Below are 27,759 nucleotides of genomic sequence, written 5' to 3'. Positions count from 1 at the left end.
TTTCTCTTTTTTTTTCCCCCCCTTTTTTTTTTTGTACAAATATTTACTGTGAGATATATATACTTATAAAGAAATTAACCCTCTGAGAATCCTACAGCAGCAAGATGTGCACCTTTTAATAGAGTTATTATTTATTCAAAAGAACCTAAAACCACTTAAAAGCATTTCTTTAAAAAAATAAATAAGTAGTGCGCACACAAAATCTCTCTGCCCCCTCCCTGTTGCCCTGCCCACCCCCCTCGATGCTGTGGGGCAAAACACGGGGGGCAAAACCATCCCCGTTGGTGCAAAGGGACCGGTGATGGGATGGCAATGTGTCACTTCATCAGAAAGATGAAAGTCATGGATGGTGCCATGAATGGCAAGTCCTAGCGTGTCCCCCATTTTAAGGACAGCCCTATTTGGGACACTCTTTGCAAAAATGAGATAGGGACGAGCGTTGAGGACAAATCCTACCTGTGCTGCTGGCATTTAGACTAGGCTATCACGCCTGGACATGGCTTGCCTGTAGTGGGATGGAGAGAGGAAAGTGCCAGGAGCCCACGGAGCTGAAGCACTGCTGCAGACCCCTCTCCCAAGCCCTTATGGCTGAAGCCGGGTGCAGGACCCTAGCCCTTCCTGCAGCACAGAGAGCCGTATCCAGCTCCAGCATGAGGGAAGCAGTAAGCTACATCTTCCCAACTTCCCTCCTTGCAAAGGGAGAGAAGGCTTCCCATGCACGGCACGGTTTGCCTCATGGCATAGTAGGGACAAGGTTCGGTGGCATGGTGGTAGATGGGTTGGCGTTTGGAACTGGCGATCGTAATGGTCTTTTCCAACACTAATGATCCTGTGATTCTATGTTAGTAAAAGGCAAACCAGCGTGCAAACAAGACCAGCCCAAAGGGCAGCAGATGGGACAGAGCGATGGGAATGGGTGGGATGGGCGTGGGATGAGCGCGTGTGAGTTTGCATCTCTAAGGCACAATCCACCTCAAGGCTGGGACATGGGGACAGGGTGATGTGAGGGACATGGTGGGTTTCCCGACTGGCATCTGTTGGTTTTGGAAAAGAATCCAAACAGAACCCTCCAGTGAATGGGGAATTCACAAATCCCAGCCCGGCAGAGGTGGCACGGACAATGCTCACGTCCTACTTCTGGGCTACATGAGATGCAACCCAGCAAGACACATTTCACCTCGATCTCCACATTTCAAATGGTTTTTTGAAGGAGAAAATACCACATTGGTGGGTGGAATGGGAAAATACCGAAATTCAAGAGCTTTCCAGTCTGCCTTTTGTGCTTTTCATTTTTTCATCCTAGTTCTGGTGGAAGTTATGAATTCCCCACTGGAGACGCAGCACTTCAGCAGCTGACGCCCCAGGCCCAATTTCCACCCTGAAGATCAATATTTCCAGAATGTGGCTAATTATTGTGTTTACAAGGGTTCTCTCTACAGCAGTCTGGCTTTTCCTTATTAGCTACTTTGCTGGTAATTACGCTACTTGCTTTCACTGCCACGGACCTGCAGCCACTTACATCTGTTTTCTGCCTATGAAGCAGTGCCAGTGGAAAAAAAATCCACCCCTCAATCAGATGCTGCCTTGGCTTTGAGCTCCTGCATCTACCCAGCAAGTCACCACTCAAGAGACCCCTGCAGCTTATTCATTCCCTTGCTCGCTTTTAAAAAATACCAAATCATTTCTTTCAGATTTAATATTATTATTATTACTAATATTATTGTTATTATTATTTTGGTAAACAGTCTCCCAAAGGTTATGTTGAAAAAATTAAAAACCTTCTTGCCTCCCTCCCCTCCCCTTTCCCCAAATTAAAAAGAAGTACGTTAACGTTGCATGGTATTTCAAGTGTTGTTCTTGTGCAACTGAATCATACTGCCTGCCAGAAAGAGCGATTTTTGTTTTGTTGCAGCTCAGTTATATTTAAAAAAAAAAGGAAAAAAAAAGAAAGATAAAGGTTTGTTTCCTGATATTTCCTCTATTTGGATCTCGGCTCCAAGAAGACGCTCGCGCTTTCCCCATGGGGAGAGCCCAGCCCTACAGCCAGTACGGGACACACATGCCCCGGGACCCCCCCGTCCCCCCAGGGTGTGGGGAGCGCTGTGCCTGCCCCGTCCCCTCCTGCAGACCGCTCAGTGGTTATTGCGATGAAACTGAAAACTAGGAACAAGACTAATTTCTCAAGCATTCCTATGGCACTTGCATTGTTCTGCATAATTTGAGCGGGTTGTAGGGGAAGAGATTAGAGGAGGAAAAAAAATACCCTCGGAAAAGTCAACGAGAGGACCTAGAGTCATATTTCTGACTCCCTCCGGTATGACCTCTGATCCAACGCTATCGTTGCTTGAAGCCGGTCGAACTCATGCCTGTTGTCTGGGCTCAGGTCGTCCAAACCCCTGCTGTCATCATCCTCCTCATCCTCATCGCGGCTCATGAAGGCCAGCTCGTTCTCGTAGCAGAAGGAGTTGGTGCTGGGCAGCAGGAATTTGTTCTCCACCAAGTCCTTGGCGCTGCAGCGGGGCGTGGACGGGACCTCGTATGTTTTGTGGAAGTGGGAATAGTCTACTTTGTATTGGTTTTTCTCCTCAAACAAGACAGGCTCGAAGCGGTGGCCCCACAGGATCTCGCTGGCCAGGTAGGAGCTCCGAGCTTGTGTCGTCATCGCAGTGGCTTCTACCATGCCTTCGAGGATGACCACAATCTCAAAGTCGTCCGTCTCCAAGTCCTGGCGGCTGATCCCGAACAGCGGGCTGTCTTCGTTGATCTCATGGAGAATGGTAATGGGGGACACCAAGAAGATACGGTCCAAGCCTTTATCAAACCCCACGTCGATATCTATTTGGTCGAGTGGGATGTACTCCCCTTCTTCTGTGATTCTGGGCTTAATTAATTGAGCTCGTACATGGGCTTCTACTATGTGGCTTTTCCGGAGATTCCCGACTCTCCACATCAGGCAGAGTTTCCCATCTCTCATTGCCACTACTGCATTATGGCTGAAAAGTAACGTCTGGGCCCTTTTTTTGGGCCTGGCCATCTTTGCCATTATTGCACCAATCATGAAAGAGTCGATTATACACCCCACGATGGACTGAACCACCACCATGAAGACCGCGAGCGGGCACTCCTCTGTCACACAGCGGAAGCCATAACCAATAGTCGTTTGGGTCTCGATGGAGAACAGAAAAGCAGCCACAAAGCCATTGACCTGCAGAACGCAAGGCTTGAAGGTATCATCTCCACCTGGGTTTTCTAGATCTCCATGAATGAGTGCAATTAGCCAGAAAATCAGCCCAAACAATAACCAGGATACCAGAAATGCCAGGGAGAAGAGCAAGAGCATATACCTCCAACGGATGTCAACACACGTGGTGAACATGTCTGCAATGTACCTCTGTGGCTTGTCGTCCATGTTCGTGAACTCCACATTGCACTGACCGTTCTTCTTTACAAACCTGTTCCTGCATTTCCTCCTGGTGTGGATTTTCCCATTGCCAAAGCCGTTAATCCCTGGCATGGTGGTCAACCTCAGTCCGTCTTCCTCGGAGGACACTATGCTGTAAGGGTTGACCCTGCCTGCAGTCATCCCTGAGCCAAACCCACAGTGAAGGGGAAGGGTCTTGTGACTCCCGGTGTCCCCCTGGCCCACCCCTGCCCTCCCCCCAAATTCTGGTGCGGTGGAAGAGAAGTCCCAGGCTTCCACGTCTTGGCAGCCACGTCACCACAAGTTTCCCGTGAGAGGCTCTGCAATGAGAAAACAAAGACAGGGCCATTAGCTCTCGTGGCAAAAATGGGGTCCACCAAGAGGTGGCTGCATGCTGGCCGGAGACCTCCCTCACTGCCTTTCCCTTGCTTCTCTAGTAAGGCTGCTCCCCAGAATTACATGTGAGGAAGGAAGACGTCTTAAATTTTGTTCTTTTTGTGTACAGCAGGGAGACACAGCATTTCTGAGAACCACAACAACACCAGCAAATGAGAAAACTTGGACTGCACTGGATTCTCTTAAAACTGTTCCCCTCCACATTCCTTGTGAGTTCTGCTGTCAGAGCAGGGTCAGGTTGCTGGAGAGGAGCGCAGAGAGGCCAAGCTGCTCTCCTTCCTCAGAGATATTAATAAAGGTACGCTTGAAAGCGGCTCCATCAGTTCACATTGCCCATGCCAGATGGACCGCTGCCCAGCACATCACAGCAGCAGTCACCCGACCTCCTGAGCACCAGCTCTTCTAGGGTCGAGGGAAAACACAGAGAGATGTGGATATATCCTCCATTCCCTGGCCCGGGGGTGGGAGAGGACACAGCCAACGTGCAGCTGGTTGGAGATGGCCCCGGGAAGGCACTCACTCTGAGCAGATGTCCTGGCGAGCAATTTTCCCAACGTGTCCACTGGGACATGGAACCATCTATGGTCACAGATAGGCTTTAATGTCCAAGTCTAATGAAGGGAGAAGTGGTGCTAGGGGACAAGGAACTAGTTCGATCCCATCTGGATAGCCCAGCTGCAGGATTAAGGACTTGCACTTGTCCCATGGTGTGGGAAGACAAACATATCCTGCTATCCCTTACCACCTCTGGAGTGGCAACAGGAGGCACATCATGCTGCAAAAGCAACTGCAAGAAGCTTCATCCCAAGCATCCTCCCAAACTGCCTCTGCCATCACGAACACTATTATTTAACGATGTGGGATGTGTCAAGGGAGATGACACCTTGCTGCCAGCAGTACCCCCCTGAGACCCCCACTCCCCCAGCCCAGAGGTGCCCAGCTCATGGCTGTATTCTCTGTTCTGTACCCGCTGGCCTGATCAATGCGCTCGATCCCTGCAATCAGCAAGAGCCCTGGGGACAGGCAGGGACAAGCATACCCTTTCCATTACACACAGGCCAGGCTGGGCGGCCAGCCCAGCATCACTGCCAGCAGCAGGGAGCATTGCCAGGCACTGCCTGCCTCGGGCTGCATCAGCCCGGATAGCAGCGATCTGCTGGGCTTCCTTTTACATAAATTCTCCCCAAATCCATCCTGAAACTTGAGGATAACTGCAGAAGCCCAGCGGGAAAATCAACAAACTACCCATACTTCCTATGTTCTGGTAAAAGGTTGATGCCCGCCTACATCTTGTACACCAAGTCCCTTATTTCCTCTTGCTGCTGTCCAGATGAGCAGTTTTATGCCCAAAACTGATTTTTCAAGCACCCTGCTCACACTTTGGGGTATCAGCAAACAGAGCGATGGCTCTGGAGGTAAAACTCAGCACAGCTGTGCTGCTGGGAATGCTCAGACATGAAAAGAGAAAAACAGACATTAAGAGTTAATACTGACGGTTATCATTAGCAATTCCTATTGACAATTAATATTAACCACCCCATGGACACTGTAAGCTAAAAGGACTGAGCAAGTGGCTCAGACAGCCTGGTCCCCAGCTCACGTCCTCCTCCTGACCACACTGCCTACATCTACATAGGCTTTCTCTCCTCCTTTTTCACAGAACTGAGCATTTGGAGACACACCAGGCTGCCTGCCCTCCATCACCCCCCAGCTCGCCCCACAGCCTCGTACGAACACCCCAAGCAGCATGCCACATGCTTTTGTCACCAGATGAATTTACTGTTGCTTTCTTTTTTTTTTAATTAATTCTAGATGCATTTGAGCAGTGGACAAAATGCAATGAGCTCCCGGTGACCTGTGAGAGGATTAGCTGGGGCTGGATTAGCAGTGCTGGGGGGAAGATGTGCCCGGGTGGTGTGGAGGCACCGCTTCAGCCCCTCCACTCTCCTTCTTACTTCCTCTTTTGATCCTTTGTCCCTGCTTCCTTCCTGTCCTCTCCTTTCCTTCCTATCTTTCTTTCTTCTGTCCCTCCTTCTCTATTTCTTTTTTCTTATTTTTTTCTTTTTCTTCCTTCACCTTTTTTTTCCCTTTTTCTCTTCCTTTTTTTTTTCCACTTTTCTCTTTTACTCTCCTCCTTCCTTCCTTCCTTCCTTCCTTCCTTCCTTCCTTCCTTCCTTCCTTCCTTCCTTCCTTCCTTCCTTCCTTCCTGCCTGCCTGCCTTCCTGCCTTCCTGCCTGCCTTCCTGCCTTCCTGCCTTCCTCACTCCTTCCCTCCCTCCTTCCCTCCATCCTTCCCTCCCCCCCTCCCTCATTTCTTCCTTTCTTCCTTCCTTCCTTCCTTTTCTTTCCCTCTCTCTTTTATTCCTTTCTTCGTCCCTCCCCTTCTTTCTCACCTTTTCCTCCCTTCCTTTCCTCTCCCCCACCCCCTCACATCCATAGCGTTTCTCCCCACCCGTTTATGGGACACCCTGTGGCAGCAAGCAATGCCACGACACCCAACTTTTCCCAGACCGGCTCAGCTCTTGTGGCAATGCCAACCCTCATAACCCCACACAACGACGCGGGATCAAAGCATTGAGGGGGGAAGAGAGGGGGGACACAAACCCACAGCCGGGAGCAGCTCCAGCCCCGGGGACAACAGCAGAGCTCCGGGGAAACCACAGCTGCACAGAGCAGCGCAGCGGGGCTGTGCCGGAGCACGCGCTCGCTCGCAGCTCTCACTTTATTTAGCACAGTTTTGTTTTGAAACACAGAGTTCGCTGAAAGCTGAGTTTGCTTTTAATTTGAACACTGAGACCCACGCTGGTGCTGCAACCGCATCGAGACTGCTGGAGCATCCCAGCCTGGGAAGAAACTCACACCTTAACAGAACCCGCGAGCCCCATCCTCAACACACACCGCAGAGAATTAACACGGAAAGACCCCGACAGGATTCCTGTACCCTAATAGCAAGAGGGGCAGCCCCCAGCTCCCCATGGGCTCTGTACTGCAATGGCTGACGCCAGCTCATTAGCTGACATTAGGAGCAACGACGCCTGCAGCCACCCAGCTCCCACCGCAGAGCCGCTTCCCACAGAGCCCGAGCGTCTCGAGCAACCCGCCGACAGCACTGCTAATTTTATTTATTTTTCTTAAAAGGGGCCTAAATGTTACAATAACGGACAGCGAGCGCGCGGGGGAAAGTTGGCTACAGGCAACTGAGTGAGCTGCTGAGATTTAGCATCACACCTTACCCTGACGAGCAGCCAGGACATGAAGGTCCCCGTGGCACAGCAGAGGTGACAGCCCATGAGCGGATGGGATGGCACAAGGAGGTCACTCCGGGCACTGCTGCCTGCCCTGCAGCAGGAGATAACGTCCTTATCTCCCACAGCAATGCCCTTCATGCCCCAGCAGCAGGGTGGCAATGTCAGTGTGAAGCAAGAGTCCCGATGTGGGACTCTGGGAATCTGTAAAACTGTGGGGTCACAGGGCTCCCCTGCAGGGCCCGGTGTCAGTCTGGGGGAGGGAATTTTTCTGCCTGAATCATTCGCCTCGCTGCCATCCCATCTTTGCGCATTTCCAATTAATTAAGAGCTGATGTGAGGCGAGCCAGGCCCTGACAAAGTCCCGAAGATAAATGTCCCCCTGCATCCCCCGTGCTGACAGAGAGGACAGGCGGATCTCCCACAACGGCGCATTCCTAATGAGAAATATCTGCTTGGTTTCAGCAGGAACAAGGTGGGGAAATGATACCTCTCTCACCAACCTCACTACAGCCTCACGTTGCTGTCAATGAGCCTAAATGGTGCACATGCAAGGGAAACTGAGGCACAAGGACATTATGGGACCGGGGCACACAACGGTACCCATACTCAGAATGGGGGGCCCTGGGAGTGCCTTGTTGTAGCATGCGGGGGGGGGAGAGAGGGGGGGGGTCAGGAAATGCCACATCACCCGTGGTGACCCCCAGCTTGCAGCCACCCTGCTGGGTCTGAAATCCCATCTCCCCGGATATTTCAGCTGTTTGTCTGTCTGCTCACATCCGCAGTGCTGGATAGCGAGGGGCATGGTGAGGGGTGAGGATGAGGGCAAGTGGTGGTGGGGGGGGGTGCTGAACGCTTTGGCAGGGTCAACAAGCACTGAGGGACACACGAAACCCCAGGGATGCATCCAGAGGGCTGCACCCACACACAAACCCCTGGGGTCCCACAGCCCCTCCCCCTACCCCTCTTACTCCATCCTGGGATTAATTCCCCCCTGGTAAATCTTCCCTAGGAAAGGGAAGGTAAAGGGTCAGCCCTTACCTGGCTTGAGCCTAGGGGGGTCTCTCCAGTGCTCCCCAGCCATGGCTGCAGGGTGCAGGGTGCCCCGTGGCCCTGCTGCAGCCCAGGAGAGAGACAGAGAGTTTTAATTGAATTTCTAGATTATCCTGGGGGAGAAGTTGTAATCTCCTTAAATCCAACCTCTGCTTGAGTCCCATAACCTACTGTCCTGCGCCAGGGAAGGGATTTAGTCAGGGGGAGGGGAGGTTTCGCAGCTTGCTCGTGCCCACCAAGCCCCCAGCCCCACTCAGCACTCCGCATACTGCATGATGTGTCCCACAGGGATCTGATCCCGCAGGATGGGCTCAGCCATTTCAGGGATCTGATCCAGCAGGCAGAACACATTGGGATTGCCCCTAGAGCCCTGGAGCTGAGACAGCGGTGATGGTTCTGCCCGGTGTCTTTTGGAGCAAGACCCTTTATGGGTACTCAAGACTGGGAGATGAAATGCAATAGCAGCCATCCAACCTGTGCTGGCAGCTCGGGGTCCTGGTGGGATGTACAAATCCCCAGCCACAATGGTCTCCATCCTCCCCCAAAAAATCCTCCCTGGACATTATGAGCCAGAGGGTGTGTTTGGATAGGTGACCTTGGGGTGTCTCCACAGCCGCCCCATCCACTCCCCTTTACCACGTGGCAGCCATCAGTCCCGCGTGCCCAGCGCGTGCCGCTGTCCCCAAATCGAGATACGTGCCCGGCTCCTTGCCAGGGCATTGTGTGAGCCAGGCTGTGCCCCAAACCAGTGGGACTGGGGGCAGATAATGGCATGGGTGAAATCATCCAGCCCCAACTCTGCCTGTCCTATGATCCGGTTGTGTCATTGCCCAGGGACCCGATGGTGACATGAGTTCCCATCGGAGGATGGTGTGTTTTCATCCAGCCCATGCCAAGAGGTTTAGAGGGACAGCACTGACCCTCCTGCCCTGGCCCAGGAGGATCACCCAGCTGCTAAAAAGCACCATGGGAAAATAGGGAGCAATGGGACCAAAAGCACAACTGCCTTCCATCAGTTTTCTATCACTGGCAGAAGGAGATGGGATGCAGCGCTGATGGGCTCTGCTCATCTAGAGGTCATGCAGGAGCTGCTGGTTCTATCCATGCAGGCTGTCATGGGCACAGACTATCTTAAGAGCCACTGCACAGTGTGATACTGCCTGTGCCATAGTGTCCAGCTCAGGCTCACATCAAAGTCTCTTTCAAATCCCATTAAGAGAAAGCCCAAGGTGGATTTTCCCATGCTCTCACCCACTGCGATTCACTCCAGGAGCGATCTCCAGATTGAGGGAAATCAGTGTGGGCAGAACCCACACCTAGGAAACGTTTATTCTGAACACAGAGTACTGAAGAAGGTGCCATGGGGAAAGATGGTACCACTGGAATGTGCCAAGGGAAGGTGCCATGACCATCCCACTGGGCACAATGGATCTGTTGGCCACAGTGGTAGAGCTGCTGCCACTGCAGGGAGAACAACTTTGAGCTGCTTGGCATTGGGTTCCTGGTGGGAAATCTCTACCTTTCTGTGCTCCAAGAGCAGATCAGGGATGCTCAAATCACTTGAGCAAATGGAGAGGAGACACGAGCAAGTTGTGGCTATGAACTGTCACAACCCAGGCACCGCCACCTTCCCATAAGCATCCTCCACCCAAGCACTCCTGCTCCAGCCAAGCACCAGCAATTCCTCACCCCCTGTTTAGAAGCACAGCCCATCTCCGTCACCCCAAAGCTCCTTTCCCGACTCCTTTACCACGCCGGGACAAAACTGCAATTTCCACCCAAGAAGCGACCACGTTTCCAACACCTCTCAGTATCACATTGCCAGCAGAGCACAAACCACACTCCTCGAGCCCAGGAGGATGGGGACGTGGGCAAAGACGCACCGCGCTGGGCTCTCCGGGCCCTACTTACCCCACAGTTACAGCACGAGCGGCTGAGGACGACGCAGATGCTGAGCCCGACGCGGCGGCCGGCGGGGACTTCGCCGCGCTCCCAGCTAATTGCTGCGAGCTCAGATTACAGCTGCTGCTCTTCCCTATATGTCCAGGATCTGGCACCTCGGCTGCGGCCGTGGGGAGCCGGCGGCAGCGAAGGGGACGCTCACCTTCGGGGCGACTGTGAGCGGGAGGGAGCGAAGCGATGTGGGAGACTTCAGTGGTAGAAAGCCCGAGATATTTCAGTGAGAATGTGCCCAGGATGCAGTGAGTCTCAGGGGAGCGGGAGAGGAGCAGCTTGAAAGGGATTGCGGAGGTTTTCGGGAGGGGAAGGAGCAGCATGAAGGATGCAACAAATTCAAGCCTGGGGAATCGGACCCCAGACTGGGGCAATGCAATCAGTGGCCCAAGGCGGGACCGTGGATCTTTGAATCTGTGATTTAATGATTGCCATGCCCCAAAAAACATCTCCAAGCTTTCTCAGAGGAACGAAAATCACCCTGCTCTTCTGCTGGGGCTGATAAACACACAGGATGTTGTCTGATATCTTCAAGATGAAAGAGGCCTTTGCACAGTTTGGCTACTCCCGTCTTTCCCCCTGCTCAGTCTCCTTCACATCCTCAGAGGGTTCCCCTTATAGTGCTCTTCCCATCAGAGGAGCTCTCCTTCCCATGGACCTGGGCAGGGTGCAATACTGAGCAGGGCCACTTTTTTGCCTTTTCCATTGCTGGACACCCCCAAACTGCAGGAAGGACCCCATACCCCAATACCCAGGCAAGGCACAGTATTTGGGGCACAACAGAGCATCTTCATCCGATGCGAGGAAGATTTAATGCAAGAGTTGCATAACGCTGGAGAGGCTCACTGCTCCCCGGCCTCTGAGCCATCAGGGATCAGCAGCTGCATTAATCCCCCTCATTCCCTGCCCATGGGTACCAGCCTGGTGGCCTCGGCAGCACGACGTCAAAGCTCTGCCCAATGTCAGCATCTGCCATACTGGAAGCACGCAAGCCCAGGTCACCATTTGGGTGGCACTCACACTGCACGATCACATCAGCACGATCACATCAGCACATTCACATAAGCACAATCACATAAGCAGAAAGCCAGAGTACTTTTTTTCTTCCAGACAATCCTACAAAAAACAGCATCCTTACAATAAACAAAGGCAAAGTTTGATGTTGGTGAGACTGTGCACTACTCTTCACGCACACGTGGCTCTGCAAGGTGCAGGGTATCGCTCCCCCAGCAAGTGAAATCAAAACGGGAAGATTTTAGGAACGAAAGCAATGACATATCAAAACAGCCTACCTAACCCCCAAGGTCCTGGCTGTGCCCATCTTTTGAAGATGTCATGCAGTGGGTGCCCTGCAGCTGGGGCAGCAGCCGGCCTGGTGGCATCGTGGTGGGTGGGATGCAGGGACAAGCCCCCGGCGAGCAGCCACGCAGTTATACAACAGCATATTGATGTGGCCCCAGCTGCCCTCCATCACCCGCGGGGAGGTAACTGTGCATTGGCGTAAATGCAAAACGCCCACGAGCAGAGGGCTCCCGACCTCCACGGGGCAGCGGCGATGCTTGGGGCTGAGCAGGGTGGGCTGTGTCAGTGGGTCTGGGGGAGGAGGACGGGGATGGTCACACCCAGCATTCGGCAGACACAAGCACGGCCCAGGAGTGGGGAGGTGAAGGATCTGCCTGAAGGATGCAGAGGTGGGAAGAGTCAGTGGTGGCAGGAGGAAAACGGTTCTGTGAACCCACAGCTCAATGATGGGCATTACTCAAAGAACATCTTCATGCTTTTCCCAGGGGTGGAAGAAAATCCACCTTCCTTTGCTGCTGGGGTTGAAAAGCATCAATCCCCCAGCATTCACATTGGCAGCAAGGAGCCCTCTGCTAGCACGGCAGCAGGGATGTGTCTGTCCATAGGGAGAGGGAAACTGAGGCACAGGGGCTGGATGGGCATGGCACAGGGACCAGGCCATGCCACCGCCTTCCCCCAGCCTGGCAGGGCCAAGTTGGAGGTATTTATAAAGCCGATAAGGGAGCAGAAAGAATTTTCCAAATGCCAAAGTTACATAACCTCCTCTTGCCCTCCTCTGCTGTCATTTATAATTATAGGCTCCCTTGGTTGGGGGGACCTCTGTGGCAGTGCTGGAGAAGGCATCAGGACCACCACCCAAAAGGTCTTCACCTTCCTCTCCTTTACTGCAGGACATCTCCAGAGCTTGGGGGGGGCATATCAACCTTTGCCATCACCGTGACCTTGCTGGTCTCCAACTCCAGTGGGCCGTTCGTGGCATTGCAGCCAGCTGGGGACAGTGGGGTGGGGAGCCCAGACTTTGGCTGGGAGCTGGGTGACCTTTGTGCTGAGATGATGCACCAGCATCAGCCCCCTCTGAACACTGATACTCCCCCCCAGCAACTCCACGCACCCATACCAGCCCCACTGCCACTATTTTTTGCCCCTTCACAGACAGTGACATATTCTAAAACCTCCTCCTTCACCTCCACCACCACCACCAGCCATGCCTCAGTTTCCTGCTGCTGTCAAGGTACCCTTCCCTGGGGTATCTGATCCTCACCCAACTTGGGCCCAGCAGCGGAGCAGGGAGGATGCTGAGCGCTGCTCCGTCGCTGTGGCAACCCACCGCGGCCGTCTCCAGGCGACTGCCGGCACAGGGATGCTGCAGAGCTGCTCTCAAAGCACAGTTAAAGGAACGGGGTGGGGGAGCTTTCTATAGGGATGCACCCCCCCCCAATTCTGCCCTCCAACCAAAGATATAGCCTGGATTTTGGTGAAAAAAAAGGACAAAAAAGCTCAGCATCGCGACAGGCTGGCGGCGATGCCTGCGGGTTGCTCCCAGCCACAGGCTCTGCCATTTTCAGGGACACCTGCAGGGCTATGGAAATAATTGCTGGTAATAAGCCTGTTAGCCTCTTAACCCTCATTAAGCAGCTTAGGGGGGACACGCGCCGTTAGACGCAAACCTGGAGGTGGAGAAGGGCCTTGGCAGGGCAAAGGGGCATCCGTGCAGGGACGGGATTGCAGCAGTGCTGGCAGGTGGCAGAGGGGGGTACAGCCCCTTTGCCCCCATGTGAGGTCCTGCCCTGCATCCAGCCCTTTCTGGTGTGGTTTGCTGGCTCACTGGAAGAGTGAGTGGGGATGGTGAGAAGGGGGGGCACAGCGGTGTGATGATTGTGGGCGGTCTCTGCTGCAGAAGGGGATTGGGGAGATGCCTGGCCGGCATCCTGCAGCGCGGATGGGAGCGGAGCAGGACTTTTCTAATTGCTCTGGTTGGAAAAGGTCCCATTTTTGCATTTGCTAAATTAAAGGATGTCATCATCTGATGTCAAGCACAGGCTCCCTTGGAAATTCAAGCTAATGACAGCTAATGACAACAAAGAAAATGAGTTGAAACCAGAGCGCAGGCATTCCCACATCACCCAGCTACACCACCACTGCCCAGCCATGCCTGTGGTGGGGTTTTGCCCTGCAAAGCACCAACCATTCAAAAAGCCCCAGTGTTTCACCCCCACATGAGTCATGACCCACTTCTGTTCCACCACAAAGCTCACTTTTGCTACACATCAGGATGAGCTGCTGTGACGGACTGCTTGGTGAACCCCATCTTCCCAAAAGCTGATGCAGGGTGAAGATGTCCTTTTTTTATGGATGCAATGCTCCAGGTATGGGGCTCTGGCTCACAGTGGGGTGGCACAGGACAGCTGCTTGCTGTCCACAATGCCTTCTAAGCAGAGTGATGAGCATGATGCCCAGACTTTAGCAGCTTTGGGGATGGCCATGGGCAGCTCTTCTCACCCAGTACCATGTGGGAGGGCAGCATGTGCCAGCAGGAGCAGGGACATCTAGCACTGTGTACGTCCAGCACTGAGGACATCCTGTGCTGCTGCCACACCAGGTGCCCAATTCCCCAACACAAATACCTGCGTTGGGTGAGGGCTGCACTCCCCGCCGCTCTCCATGCTGTGCTGAAGCATTTGGTGCTGCAGCTGAGCAAAACCACAGAGTGGTTGGTTGTGAATTTCTGGTGAGATTTTTTTTCCCTTCTATAATTTTCTCTGCAAGATAAAATTAAACAAACAAGCCCTTCTGGGAACACTGCGAGGAAGGGAGCCTGCTTTCCTACAGATGTGCGTGTCCTCAGCGATTACAACTGCCAAATTAAGCTTTGCTCGTGGCTGGGACGTTTGCAAGCTCTCCCCCTTCTGCCTCCTGCGGTTTTGCTGGTAGGAGGGCAGCTCTGCAGCCTCCTCTCCATGAGGTTATCACTCAAACACTGATATTTCATGAAGCCAAATTGAAAGAGAGAGAAAGTGCTTTTGAACACCATGCTTCCCTCAGGGGCTGCAGAGCGGGGAGTGCTATGGGTCACAAGTGGGAAGCGGGCTCCTGTTGCCCCCCCAGGTGAGAGAAATGGCCACGGCACGAGACTCACAAACACCCTTCAACTTTTTGCACGACTCAGGAGCCGTTGCCATAGCTCTGCCGACCACTGGTGGGCTTTGCAGCGCAATCTGGACCGTGGATCTATGCAAATCCCCAAGGCAGAAGTCTTTATGGAGGCATATGACAACCGAAAAAGAATAGCGCTCAGTGCTCTACTCCCACATGCCACCCCCCCAGCTTCACCATCATTTAAATCAGCCTTAAGTTGGAAGAATTCAAATCAACACTGTCGTCACAGAGCCAAGCAGAGAGGTGACACAACTTGGATGCTGCCAGGGAAATTGCCCCCCTGAGGCACAAAAACCATCAGCCCATCACTTTCTGAAACCCCATGGTAGAAAACGAACTGGCAACACACCATCCCCATCCATCTGTCTGGCCATTCACTCTGGGTAGGTCTGCAGGACAGATTCCCAACCCTCCTTCACATCGAGATCAGAAGAAAGGAAAATATCCAAGCCACACTGCTGGGGCTGGAGAGCTGCCATTGGAAAGGAGATCAAAGCTTCCAAAGAGAGAGACCCCAGGAGAAGCAGGACATTCCTCCCTGAGGAGGAGGAAGGCGGAGGAAGGCTTATGGCACCCATCTGAGCCATCCACCTCGCTGCTCCAAGGGCTGTCTGCTCCCCCCGCTATGCCATGCTGCAGGCACAGATGGCAGTGCACCTACTGACTTGGGTTGTTGCTTTTACTTTATTTTAAAACAAAAACAACGAGGAAAAAAAAGCATGCTTCCAATTTGGGGGAAAGGTTGCTCAGTCCTGCAGCCAGGCAGATGCATTGATATTCTTGCAGTGCCCAGACACCTCCCTGTCTTCTGTGGGGTCAAAGACCAGCATGCTTCTCAGAGCTCCCAAGAGAGAAATTGGTGGAAAATGATGCTTGGCTACCACCAGAAATTCCCAAATCAGGTCCCATTCCAGTACAGAGGATAAAGGATCAGCGGTTCAACCTCTCCTAGAGGTTCTAGCTTCTAGGAGCTAGAAGCAAGCAGGGGAGATCGCCACAGTCTGCTCCCAGTTGCTGCCCAGAAAGCCAACACTTCAGACCAGCTCAGTGCTATTTCCACAGCAAATTGCTCCTTCTGGAAGTTTTCCACCTGTGTTTTCCCCCTGGGCAGAATGCTGTCGGCTCCTGCTCTGGAAAGGAGCTCCTGAAATGCAGGTAGCAGGCTCCTGGGGAGGGTGGGGGAGAGGAGGGCAAGGAGCAGTGGCTATACATAGCCCATGGAACATAACTGGGAGGGAAAGCAGCATACAGAAAGCAGTGCATCCAGGAGATGGGTTGAGCTATGGGCAGTCCATGCTCCCTTGCATGGTGCACCACAGATAATGGGCTCCGTCATGGCAGCAGTGAGAAGGATTCAGCCCAGCACTGAGCAGCACAGAGCCTGACCCCCGGGCAGTGCACATGGTACATGGCAAAGCCTCAGCTCTGCTTCATTAAGGAGATAATGAAGAGAAAGAGGAGTCTTAAATTAATGGATCGCGCCGATGAAGATTTGGTTCATGGTGTCACCATCCCCGAACACACAGCAATCCCATCCCCAAGTGCCAGTGGGCTGTGAAATAGCCTGTGCTTCAGGCTGTCATTATTTGCAATCTGTGATCCTGGAGGGAAAAAAAAAAAAAAAGGCAGAAAAGCAACTTATCATTTTTTGTCAATAAACGGGGAATTGCAGAGGCTCAGCAAGCATGGTGGCCAGCGGGTCACCACCGGCTGTGCTGGAGTGATTCATCCTGACCAAGCTGGATTTAGCCAAACCAGCCTGGAATAGCACAGAGAGGATGGCCCAGAGTTGCTGCCTGGAGAGATGGGACCAGAAGAGCCCAGCCCCACAGTTACCTTCCCTTCCACCTCCTGAAAAATGAATGGAAAGCTCCAGTTCCAGCCCCCGCATCCGCTCCACTGCAGGTTGCCACACTCAAGCAACCCAAACGCACTGCAGAGGGGTTATTTCTTCTTTTTGTCCCCTCTTCAGTCCCCGGCCCCAAGGCTTCCAGCAGAGCCAGGCGCCAGGTACTGCTCTGCAGCATCCCCTTGGCTGCTTTCCCCCAGCAAAGTCAGCTGAGCCGCTCCAGCTCTGCTTATGTGTAACTTATTATTAAAGCTGAGCAAATAATTCAGGGAGAAAACTCCAGGAACGACATTTCGCCTTTTCATTTTCTGCTCTCGAGCTGTCTGCAATTTCCCCGGTGCTTGGGGATGATTTAAGGACCTGTCTCCGGCCAGGAGCGCCGTGCTGCGATGGTGGCTGCGGGTGTTTGATAGCCCAAATTTCACGTGGGCAGCTGAGGACAAGCTGGATGTGGAAGGATGGATGAGTCTTTCCTGGTGCACTAATTAGGCAGACAAGAGTCACAAGTGGGCTTTTGGGTGTCTTTCTGTGTCCAAGCACTGCTTTATGGGAACGGCGGTGCTCACGTCCTTCACAAATCCTGCCTGGGAGTGCTCTCAGGGTGCAAACCCAAAAACATGATAAAGACAGAGAGAACAAGGCTGTGAAATGCAAGGACTTAGCTAATGACCACCGCTTCGTTAACCTATGACTGCTTCTCTTGATGGCTGATCGATTCCCAGCCGGAGCTGCCAGCCCAGGCGCAAGATATGCACAGAGCACAGACACAGTGCCCAGACAGTGCGCTGCCTATCTGCACCCCAAACCATTGCTAAAACAGAAGGAAGATGCCAGCAGGATGACCTTCCAGCACCACAGCCTACCCCAGTGTTCCCTTCCCCATTAGTAGAAAGGTTATGGAGCAGCCCTTCGGAAACACCTCGTCCCCGTGTCTCCGCTGCCACCTGCTTCGTGTGCTGTGGGGACAGAGCAGAAGGATCTCGTGAACCTCCCACTGGAGAGAGACCTGAGGGAGGCCACATACGAGGCACAGAGGGGATGCTTCATGCCCCACAGAATAGAATGGGGCAGCGACACGTTGGGGCCATACAAGGTGGCTGAGCCTGGCACTCCATTGGGCCCCATGGGAAATTCCCAAAGTCTCTGCACTCTGCTCCCATTGTGTAATTGCACTTTGTTACGTAAAGCCAGCTCACAGTGATGCTTCTCCACTTGCCTCTATTCTGCCAAGTTTTCCTTATCCCTTTCCCTCCACCCAAGGACCCAGAAGTGGGAAGGAGAAGAAAACCCAGTGCTCACCCCACTCATAAAGCAAACTCCAGGACTAAAAGGGGGGAAGAAAAGCACAGGCTGGTGTCAGGTGCCTCTCCATAACCCGTCCCCTCACGGTTTGCCTGTGGGGGTTTGACAACAGTGCTTTTTGGCTGACAAAATGATTACAGGGTGCCGTGGCAGTGTGTTGCACACGGGCTTCTTCCTGCATTTGAAGCAGGGTGAAGACATGGCCGCAAAAACAGCTGTGCTGGGGAAGGGTCACAGCAGTATGGGGAGAGGTTTGGGGAGAATTACGGGGTTATAAGGTGAGGTGGAAGGAGGGATTTTTTCTGCTTTGGAACTAGGGAGAAGTGGGCAGATGGGAGCATGCATAAGTGTGCAAACGTAAGGACAAGAGGTGACGCGTGGCCCTGTTGGAGCGCTTGGGGGATGCTTGTGCTGCTGCCTGAATGGGGAAGCAAGGACGGATGCCCCATCCTCAGCCTTGCTGCAACACAGGGTTTGGCAGAAGCAGTGCCATGAGCACTCCTGACATGAATAATGAGTGGTTGAGGTGCCCAGCGTGGACTTGCCATGCCTGCGGGCAGCAGGTGCTGGGCAGGGGGAGGAGGAAAGGAGGATTTCAGTTCCCAACTCAATCTGTTGGAGAACTTGGCCTGCTCCCCATACGCTGAAAATAGCACATATGTAAGGACGTGCACACGCTGCTGGCTGCACCCTCATCAAGTACTTCCTTCCTGCTGTGCTCTGCTGCCATGTCTGATCCCCAGCCCCACTCACGGGCAAAAGGCTCTGGTTCAAGACTGGGAGCATCCTTCAGCTCTGCGTATGGCCGTGCTGCAAGCACACACCAGTGCACAGAAGGCAGGCAGGGAACGTCTGCGAATCCCTGTCTCTGCTGGGATGTTGGTCACTGCTCTGAGTGTGGCTTGGGCAAAGCCTCTGCCTTCCCTGCCTTGTAATATCCCAAAGGAAACATCCAGGACAAGCACCCCAGGATGGAGGAAGAACAGAACTGAAGTTTATACAGGCATTCCTGGGAATCAGATGACACCAGGGAATGGGAAGGGACATAAAGGGTGCATTGCTGATGCATAGGAGCCCATCCAGGGCCAGAGCTTGGCATGGAGCTGCTGGCAGCTGGGACAGAGAGCAAGCACAGCTCTGAAATGTGCTCACATTCACCAAAATTGCTCCTGAGCAGCTCCCAAACCCCACTTCTTCCCGAAGGCCTCAGAGGACAGGCATTAGAGAGCGTGTGGTATCGGCTCTCCTGACACAAAGCCATTGTGGTCGAGCCGGGATCCTTATTAATTCTTTCCTCTCTTTAATTTCCCATTTTTCTGAGTTCCCTTGGCAGTTCCTCAGCAGTGGCCCCCTCCACCTCCACCACCCCCCTCATCCGACACCTTTCCCCCTTCACACTCATGTGCCCCATCTCTCTCCTCTGCTGGGATCCCCAGAAATCACTCATTTCCCCATTGCGCCCATCACCACCGATGCCATCAATGTGCCCCCAGGGGCCGCACGGTGCCCACCCAGCAGCAGTTACATAAAGCAGAGCTGGGGCTGTTTTCATTTGTGCTGCTTCCAGCGCTACACTCTTCAACTTTATTTGCATAACAACTAATTAATAATAATTAACGACTAGGAGAATGGTGCACATTGCCAGCTTTCACTAATTAGCGACAGAGCGCGGGCAGCAGCCCCACGGCGAGCAGGGGGGCTCGGTGCTTTTGGGGAGGAGGAGGGGGATGCTCACAGGTTGTGGGATGCTCTCAGGGTTTTAGTGGGTGTTTGCAAATGGTGTCAATGTGTGGGTGCCTCGAGGTGGGTGCAGGGAGCATGTAACCCCCTAACACATCCCCGTGCCTTCCTGTGTGCCACCGCGCCCTGCTTGTTCCGTGCCCTTATTACAGCCTGGGTCAGCACTGCTTATTTGTCTGGTGATGGCATTGCTCCATACAATTAACAGTAAAAAGTAGCAGCTCGCTGCACAAAAGGCTTTGCACCAGCTACAGCAGTGGCAAGGAGAGCGGGGAGCAGGGGGCTAATGCCCATCATATCCAACCCTCTGCAGGTTGAGACCCTCAGAGGACAGGAGATTTTGGGATAACAGGGAGTGCACAGCAGGGTTGTGGGCACAAGACATTCAAAGTCCCTGGCCCCCTGGAATCCATGCGTGCCCCATCCCAGGAAGGGATTGCCAACGGTAATGCCACCTGTAATGTCACTGCACACATTTCACTGGTTGGAAGTCAGCTGCTCACATGTTCATTCCTCTACATTTTTGGGTCTTGGTGATGCAGAGGTGGCCCCTGGGGAGAAAAGTCCCCAAGAAGGGCTGGCAATGGGAGTGTCAAGGGAAAGGGAAGGGGTAGGGGAGGGAAAGATCAGTTTCTCTCTTCTTCGGACTCTGGCTCAGGTTCTGGCTGCTGACTTCCATATCACTCAGGACTATGTGCGTGTGCACGCAGAGCAGAGAGCAGCAAGATAGGGGAAGGCAGCAGATACAGCCCCCAGCACCTCACTGGTCTGTGCCAGCCCAGGGGAGCAATGTCCCCTCTGTCCTACTGCAAAGCTCAGTCCCTTTCCTCCTTTAACCCTTCAGGGCCAACCAGACAAGCCCTCTGTGCCAGCACCAGCATCACTCCTGCAGCAGTTCCCAGCCAGCCCTGCTCCACCATGGCAGTGGAGCTGCACACAATTACGCTTCTCTGCCTCTCCTTTGTAACTGTAATTCCATTGCCACGCTGAATTGCTTCCCCTTCAGCACCACACATAATCCATTGCACTGTAATTATATGGGAATTTTAATATCTGATGCATTTGTAAGACGCACTTAATTCATCAGCCCTTTAAGTACGTTGTCATTGCAGCCCTCCGTGCAGAGGGAAGGATGACGTGCTGTCAGATGGAGATCAGTTGGCCCCGAGTGTGATGAGTTGGAAGGCATTCTCAGCCCAGCACACCGAGCACCTGGGGGTCTCAGAAGGACCCCCAAAGATGAGGGACCCATGTTTGGGAAGGCCTAGACTAACACAAAGGGAGTAGCTTCTACCCAAGGCTGATTTTTCCTGGCATTTGTTTTGGTGGCTCATTTCCAGGCACGTCCTAAAAGGGAACCAAAGGCCTTTGCAATGAGGACAAAGCAATGATTTTCCCGGCCCAGGCAGAAGGGATTCGATCACAGGAGCCCTTGTTCCTGCTGCTTCAAGGCACGGGCTCCCTGTGTCACACAGCTGAGAGGGACAATGAGTGGCAGCTCCAGATGACGCCTGGGCTCCATCCTGTCCAAACACTGACACATGCACCAGACGGGATGGGGGACAATCACCACATGAACTCAGTCACTGTGGGGTGTCACAGGTGGTCCCCAAGGGGACACTGGCAGGTGACATCATGTTTTTTGCACTGGTGTCACTCTCGTTTTTCCAGCCTAAGTCAATCTCCTGTCCTCCCTGGCAGCTGTCCCCAAAGGTGGCACCCAGGGGTGGTGGCCTCCTGCCCCACCACTGGGGCATGACAGAGCCCTGCCAGATCCCTGCAGCACTGAGTGACCCCATGCATTCAGATCCGAGTGAGGGACCCTGCACATCCCACAGCCAAACCCTGCTCCTATCTCCCACAAGCTCTGCCGGAGCAGAGCCAGAAGGGAACACTGGGTGAATGCTACCGTGAGCACCAGGGCCACCATCCAGGGCAGCTCACAGAAGCTGAGGGCAAGAAATGAGCTGTGACCAATCTGCTGTCCCCACCACCCTCCTGTCCCTGTGCCCCCAAGTCACGGCACGTACAGCAAGCCCCAAGTCTGCATCTTGCTGCAAAGATGCTGCACAACATTGCCACGGACTCCCTGACCCAAGCAGAGCTCAGCCTGCAGCAGGGCATCTCAAACCCAAGGTATGCAAGGGGCTGGCAATGTCCCATGTCCCCATCCAGGAGGAAGCCAGTACCTGCTCATTCTTACTATGGGAAGTCTCATCCCACTGCTCACAGACTGCCTCAGTTTCCCCACCTGCACAGTGGGGATTTGCTCTCTGAGGAAGGCAGAAAAGTGAGCACAGATAGCAGCAGACCCCCGCCCACCCTCCCCGACCCAACACCTCACACCGGGACAGGGTCTTTCCTCTCTCCCCCTCCCTGTCCCCTCCTTCTTCAGGGTGCTGCCACCTGGATGGATTTCACCTCCCTAGGTCAGAAGATGAAGCTGCCCACTCACCCAGCCCTGCCACCACTCTCGTATGGCTGCTGCCCCCCCTCAGGGCCCAGAGCATCCCCCTCCCTCCCCAAAAAACACCAATCCAGGGATGCAGGCTGTGCTGCAGCTCTGCCGGTGGCACTGGCGGCTGAGCAGAGCAGACTGCAGCACGGCCGTTACGTAAGCCCAAGCTGCTCCAGGGATGTAGGACACAGGAGTTTGTCCCCCAGCCCACCCGGGGGTGCCACCATCAGCCCACTTCAGAGCCAGGGCTTGTGGAGACCATTGCCAACTTTGCCTGTGGTGCAAAGGGTGCGGAGGGGCAAGGGTGGGCTTGGGGTTGCTGTGGCCCTGCCATGGGATGGACAGTGGTGGCAGGGGACAGCAGTGGGGGGACGGGTGTGCACGAGAGTTATGTCACTGTGGGGTAAGGAGTGGGGCGAGTGGTGGGCACTGTGCCCACATGCCACTGAGCCCCTTTGAATCCCTTGGCCATGAGCACACAAGTGACAGCAGGGGACAGAGCTGGTGGCCAGGCTGGAGTTCCTGAGCTGCATGTCCATCGAGGTGATTCAGGGAGCAGGATGAACATCAGCCAGGACAAAGGATCCCAGCCTCACTCCCAGCCTGCTTCCACCTGTTACAGCCACATCTGCATCCCAGCATCCCTGAGTGCAGCATCCCTGTTTCAGCAACTGTGGGCACAGCATACCTGCAGCCTACACTCCAGAGGACATCCTTAGGGTCAGCATCCCCCAGAGAGCACCCCCACACTGTTCTTGGCATTTGGCATCCCTGGGGTCTGCATCCCTGGGACTTCCAGCACAGTATGGGGAGTCAGGAATAGGGTTTCGTAGAGCTAACTAAGAAATTTTTCCCTTGTGGCACAGCCCCAGTGGCACTTGTTATGAAGGATGGGGACAGTGACAAGAGACCCCATGGCTCCCAGCTGTGTGTCCTCCTCCTGACTTTCCACCAGGAGCAGTCTAGATCTTCCATTTAGGGGGAGGGAAAAAAAATATCTCAGGCTAAGGCTCCTGGCAATAGGAGCTACCAGAACGGGGAATTAATGTTAATTAATTCATAATGACGCTGAGATAGTGATACCAGATGCTTCAAAAGTCCAACGGGGGAATCTGAAAGAGCTCTGCAAAAAAATCCATCGCCCACTGGCACTTTTGCAAGCTGGGAGCGAGGGAGTGAGCTGGGAAGTGGAGCGGTGACAGCGGGGCATGTCCCCATGGGGTGACAGGCACACAGTCAGAGCTGTGGGGCCACCCCAGCTCCCTGCAGCCCCTGATCCCACCTTTCTCCTTGCCCCACCTGAGCTCAGATGCTGCAGTGGAGCAGACAGCTCCCACTGTGCTGAGATGCGTTTCACCCATGGGGAGGGTAGATGGATAGGGTCGTGATGTGAGATGGGGAAACGAGTCCTTTGCCAGCTGCTGTCCCCATGCTTGGGTGATGCTCCTTCAAAGTGGTTTAGCAACACGGGGAATAGGTGAAACAGAGCTTTTCTCCTTTCTCCCTGAGAGTCAGCTCACATCACCCATGTGGAGAGTCCAAACCCAGCTGGCTGCAAGCAGAGAGGGGCAGAAGAGAGGAGAAGTGGACTGAAGCCTCCGTCACCTCCTGGGGCTGCAAACCCCAGCAGAACTGCAGGCATGAACTCAGCAGAAGACAGTGAAAAGCCCTAAGCATGCTGCACCTGTCTTCTCTCCATCCTTCTGACCAATTCTGAGGGGGTTACACTACCTTCATGGTGATGCAATGGCACCCTGTACCCATCAAGACCCCAAAATGGACTCAAAGCTCAGAGAGGTGCCCAAGGCCCTGCAGGAACAGCAGTGCTGGAGCAGGATGGGGCTTACATAAGGTGTCTGTGTGCCACGTGCCCCAGCACAGTGGAGAGGGGGCCAGACCCATACTTCCCCCTTTCTCCACACAGTGACAGCTCCCCCAGTCCTTCCAGAGACACAGAGCCACTCACACGTCCTATTTCCTCCCTGGTGAGGATGGGTGAGGCACTCAATCCTGTCTGCCTCCAAGGAGAAAACACCATTTTGAAGCTCACGGTGCCATTCCCTACAGAGTCCCTCCAAAGTTCCCCTACAGAAGGACAGGGACCTCCATGCTGTCCCCAAGCTGCGGCTGTGCCTGCCCTTCGCTCAGTATACCCACACTGTGCCACCAGCATTCAGCTCCAGTGGGGTCACCTCAGGGCTCCTAAAAAATCCACCTTACATTCATAGGGAAAGCCTCCTTTTGGGGAGAGAACAGCAGAAACAACGCCGGCTGTCATGGATCAGAGGGGTGAGATGGAAAGTGGCCCTTAAGGCATCCGCTGGAGAGCAGCTGCTGTTTATTGGGCGCATAGGGTAACGCTCAGCGTTATTCCAGGCCTCAAAGGAGCAGACAGGGATTTTTCTTTTATATATATATATATATACATATATATATAATTATATCAGCCTTGTTTTCATTATTTTCTGGCAGCTCTGACGCTTTGTGCATGCACAAAGGGAATCTCACCCGCTGCTCAGAACAAAAGGACCAGGAAAGTTTTCCAGCGCAGAGCAGGGGATGAAGGGGAAGGAGCTCAGAGGAGCTAGTGCTGATTTTGAAGCAAGCAGTGCCACAGCCCAGTCCTTCAGTGCCTGAGGGGCACACGGGGTCCCTATCCCCATTGGGGCCACCCCAATGAGGTCCCCACATTCCGATTTGGGGTCAGGAAGCACTTCCCATCACTCTGCACGCTGCCAAGCACTCATCACGGGCGCAACACCCAGGGATGGATCGACCCCACGGGTAAAGCTGCCCCGCAATCACTGCTCAGGGATTGTGCCACAGCTTTCCCAACAGCAGAGGTGAACGGCGCGTGCAAACCAAATCCTCGCTGTGCTTTCTAAGAACAGGAATGCAAAAATCAAACCCTCATTCGCCAGCACCACTGCAAAACAGGTGGTTCCGAACTGCAGGGGCGGGGGGGAGAAGAACCCCCATTTGGTGACTGTGTGCTCTGCAAAACTGCCCGGGGATGAATGCTGCTAAATACACACCATTTTCTCCCTCCCTTGCTCTATAATTAAGAGAGACTTCTAAAAATACAAACAGCCTCATGCACCCAGAAAGGCGTGCAGGTGCTGCTCACTGAGGCACTCCAGCACAGCTCATTTTCTGTACGATTTTCGCAGCCTGGCTCGCTCGGTGCCGATACTGTTACAGTGATGCAATCCTGCTGCTGCCGGTGGATTGCTTCGCTTTCTCTCTGCGCTTTGCAGTTTGCTTTGAGTCCCCCCCAGCTCCCCAGGAAGGAGGATCACACAGGGGCACGCACAGGGCACAACCCCACACAGACATCTCCCAACCGCTGTGCAAAAGTTTGGGCTGAGAAGGTGAGCTGCTCCCAGGGGGGTGAACGTGGCACCAGCGCTCCCCAAAAGGCAGCAGAAATCCTTACCCTCCAGCACCGGGGGGGGGGGGGGGGGGGGGCGCAGCATTGACACAGGCACCACTTTCTTTCCCTCAAACAAAACCCATTGTAGCATTTCGGGCACGGCCATCCATAGGGTTGGGGGCGAAGGTGAGAACTTGATCAGTGATGCTGCTGCCGCAAAACTTCCCCGTGTTATTGTTCCTCCGTGAGGGCTGCGAGAGGTGGAAGTGATTGACTCACTATGAGACTGCTGTTTTCATCTCCGAGTCGGGATCGGAGCTCTGGGAGCTCAGCAGCCTGCTGCCAGCACTTACCTCTCACTGCATCCAGCCCCCCCGGCCCTGAGGTGCAGGTCCTGCAGAGTTAGCTGGCCGGGGACCCCACGTCCGCGCCGCGTCCTCCCAATGCTGGCGTTCGGCTGCTGCTTCTCAGGCACAGACCCAACCCTTCCATTGCGATCATCCAAAAAAAAAAAAAAAAAAAAAATTCTTCCAAAAGGAGGAGGAAAAAAAAGAAAAAAGAAAAAAAAAAAAAAAAGGGGGAGTTTGAAAAAAATATATCACGTTTTTTTGTTGCTTTGGTTCCCCCCTGGAGAAAAATAATGAAAGAGATAAATCCCAGCAGCCAACAGATCCAGACTCAGGTGCATTTAGCTTCAAACTCCCTCTGCGCTCTCAAAGCCTTCACCCTCAGATGGGCTCTGGAAGATGCTGGGGGGCCCATCGCTGCCAAAGTGTCATCAAATATCCTTTGGGCTCAACTCCGCTCCTGCCCATGGAGGGACGACTTCTCTGCTGTGGAGTTGGCAGGGATGTGCCTGCCTCAGCCCCAGCGTGCGGGGTGGGTGGCTCGCTGGGTTGGTGGTTTGTTGATTTCTTTTTTTTAATTATTTCTTTTCCCCCTCTGCTATTGGTTTCCTCGCTATCTGATCCTGAGCAGCGCTGCAGCTCGGCGCTCCCCTGCTTTTCCCCAGCAGCTTGACAGGGAATGAAACGCAGACACCCAGCGAGACAGGCTCAGGCTTCTACAAAGCTCCACTCCCTCCTACCGCCTTTGTCCGCGAACAGCAACTCCTCCAACTCAGCCCGTAGACACAAGTGAACCTCTGCATCAGCACTTTCCTAATGGCTGCTTCGCCCGAGTCCTTCGGCCCTTCTTCTTCCTCTCCCACACCTCAATGCTTCCGTTTGCTTTCACTAAACGCAGCCCCACCGCAGCGATGCTCCCGGCTCAGCTCCCCCCCCCCCTCCCGGGGGGCTCACAGCCCCACACTCCATCACTGCCCTTTCTGGGCTGCTTCCACGAAAAATCAATGGCAGGGACAGCCGCCCCACAGCCTTTGCTTGGCTTTTGGCTGCTTTAGGGGCAAGGCTGAAAGGATGCTTCTTTTTAGGGCAGGTGGGGATTATTTTATTGTATATATATATATATATATATATATATATATTTTTTTTTTAAGGGTGGTCAGAATCCAAGTTTATTTCATGGCGATGAGTGATTATTTGAGGCCGTACGGGAGGCTGTGGGTGTCTCTGGGTCACGCTGTCCTTACAATAACAAGGCCTTTGCAGAAAGAGTCAAAGTTCTGGCTTCTTCCCCTGGGAGGGCAGAGGGTGGGCTCCAACCCAGGCTGGCCCCAGCCAGCAGGAGATGCACTGCAGCCCCCACCTGGAATATTTGCTGTATTTGCCTCTATGTTTGGTTGCCCACAAGACCCAGACCACCTCCCAATTCTTCCTCTCCCCTACATTTTGAGATCACCAATCCCCCCTCCTCCTCCCTTGGGCATTACACTCCCTTGCTCCTCTGCCCAGGTCCCATCTCTCCATGGCCATGCCCCGAGGACATTCACATTTCCCGTTGCTGTTTCTTTCTCTCTCCAACACCCCAAAGCTCAGACGTGAGGCCAGACCTTGCCACACTGCCTCCTTTCCCTTTTCCACCCCACATTGCTCTAACCTTGTCCTATTGCACCAACCCCACAAACACTGAATTCTAACCTACACTTTGAAAATGCCTGGATGGGAAGAGGTGCTCTGGCAGTTGCACACCCAAACCCCAAGTGATGTTCAGCTAACCACATGCTAACCCTGCTGTTCCTTGCACCCTTCAACAACAAATGCAGTTTATCTAGCCTGGAAACTGGCTTCAGGGAGGTGAGCAAGGCATCATCCTTAGAATAGGCTGCAGGTTCCCCATGTCCTGAAACAGTGCTCTGGCATCGCTTGGGGCAGAACATTTTTCCAGGAAGGAAGCCAGCAGGACATGCTTTGGATGTAGGGAAAGGGGAACCGCATGCACCTTTGGGGTCTGCAACCCTCAGGGCCAGCTCAGAAGTGGTCAAGCACCCTGCACCATGGGGTCAGATACAACCATGCCAGCTTCCCAGCCATCAAAGAAAGAGATGGAGAGAGAAGGGGTGCAGCATGCCCTAGTGGGGTCCCTGCAGCTCCCTCTTCCCTGGAAGCCCCTT

The 27,759-nt window shown here is 53.8% G+C and overlaps 1 protein-coding gene across 3 annotated transcripts; it reads right to left on the bottom strand.

Moving 5' to 3' along the window:
- LOC128079155 (ATP-sensitive inward rectifier potassium channel 12) lies at positions 1 to 25,785 on the bottom strand. 3 transcript variants are annotated; one of them, XM_052680121.1, is made up of 2 exons: positions 25,601 to 25,785; positions 1 to 3,741 (listed from the first exon to the last, which is right to left on the bottom strand). In XM_052680121.1, exon 2 carries the CDS (start codon positions 3,581 to 3,583, stop codon positions 2,294 to 2,296), a length of 1,290 nt encoding a protein of 429 aa, XP_052536081.1. In that variant the 5' UTR covers positions 3,584 to 3,741; positions 25,601 to 25,785; the 3' UTR covers positions 1 to 2,293. The 3 variants fall into 3 exon arrangements, with proteins under 3 accessions (XP_052536081.1, XP_052536080.1, XP_052536082.1); XM_052680120.1 differs by lacking the exon at positions 25,601 to 25,785 and adding an exon at positions 10,026 to 10,153; XM_052680122.1 differs by lacking the exon at positions 25,601 to 25,785 and adding an exon at positions 8,103 to 9,983.
- Between the last annotated feature and the right edge of the window lie 1,974 nt (positions 25,786 to 27,759).

Source organism: Tympanuchus pallidicinctus, unplaced genomic scaffold, assembly GCF_026119805.1.
Source record: "Tympanuchus pallidicinctus isolate F22 unplaced genomic scaffold, pur_lepc_1.0 scaffold18, whole genome shotgun sequence".
NCBI classification, from domain to species: Eukaryota; Metazoa; Chordata; class Aves; order Galliformes; family Phasianidae; genus Tympanuchus; species Tympanuchus pallidicinctus.
Note: the sequence above shows the minus strand (reverse complement) of the source record. Positions and strands in the feature narration are given on the sequence as shown.

Excerpts from the sequence above, each read along its gene's own strand:
- LOC128079155 (XM_052680121.1), bottom strand. The coding sequence starts at position 3,583 with ATGACTGCAGGCAGGGTCAACCCTTACAGCATAGTGTCCTCCGAGGAA.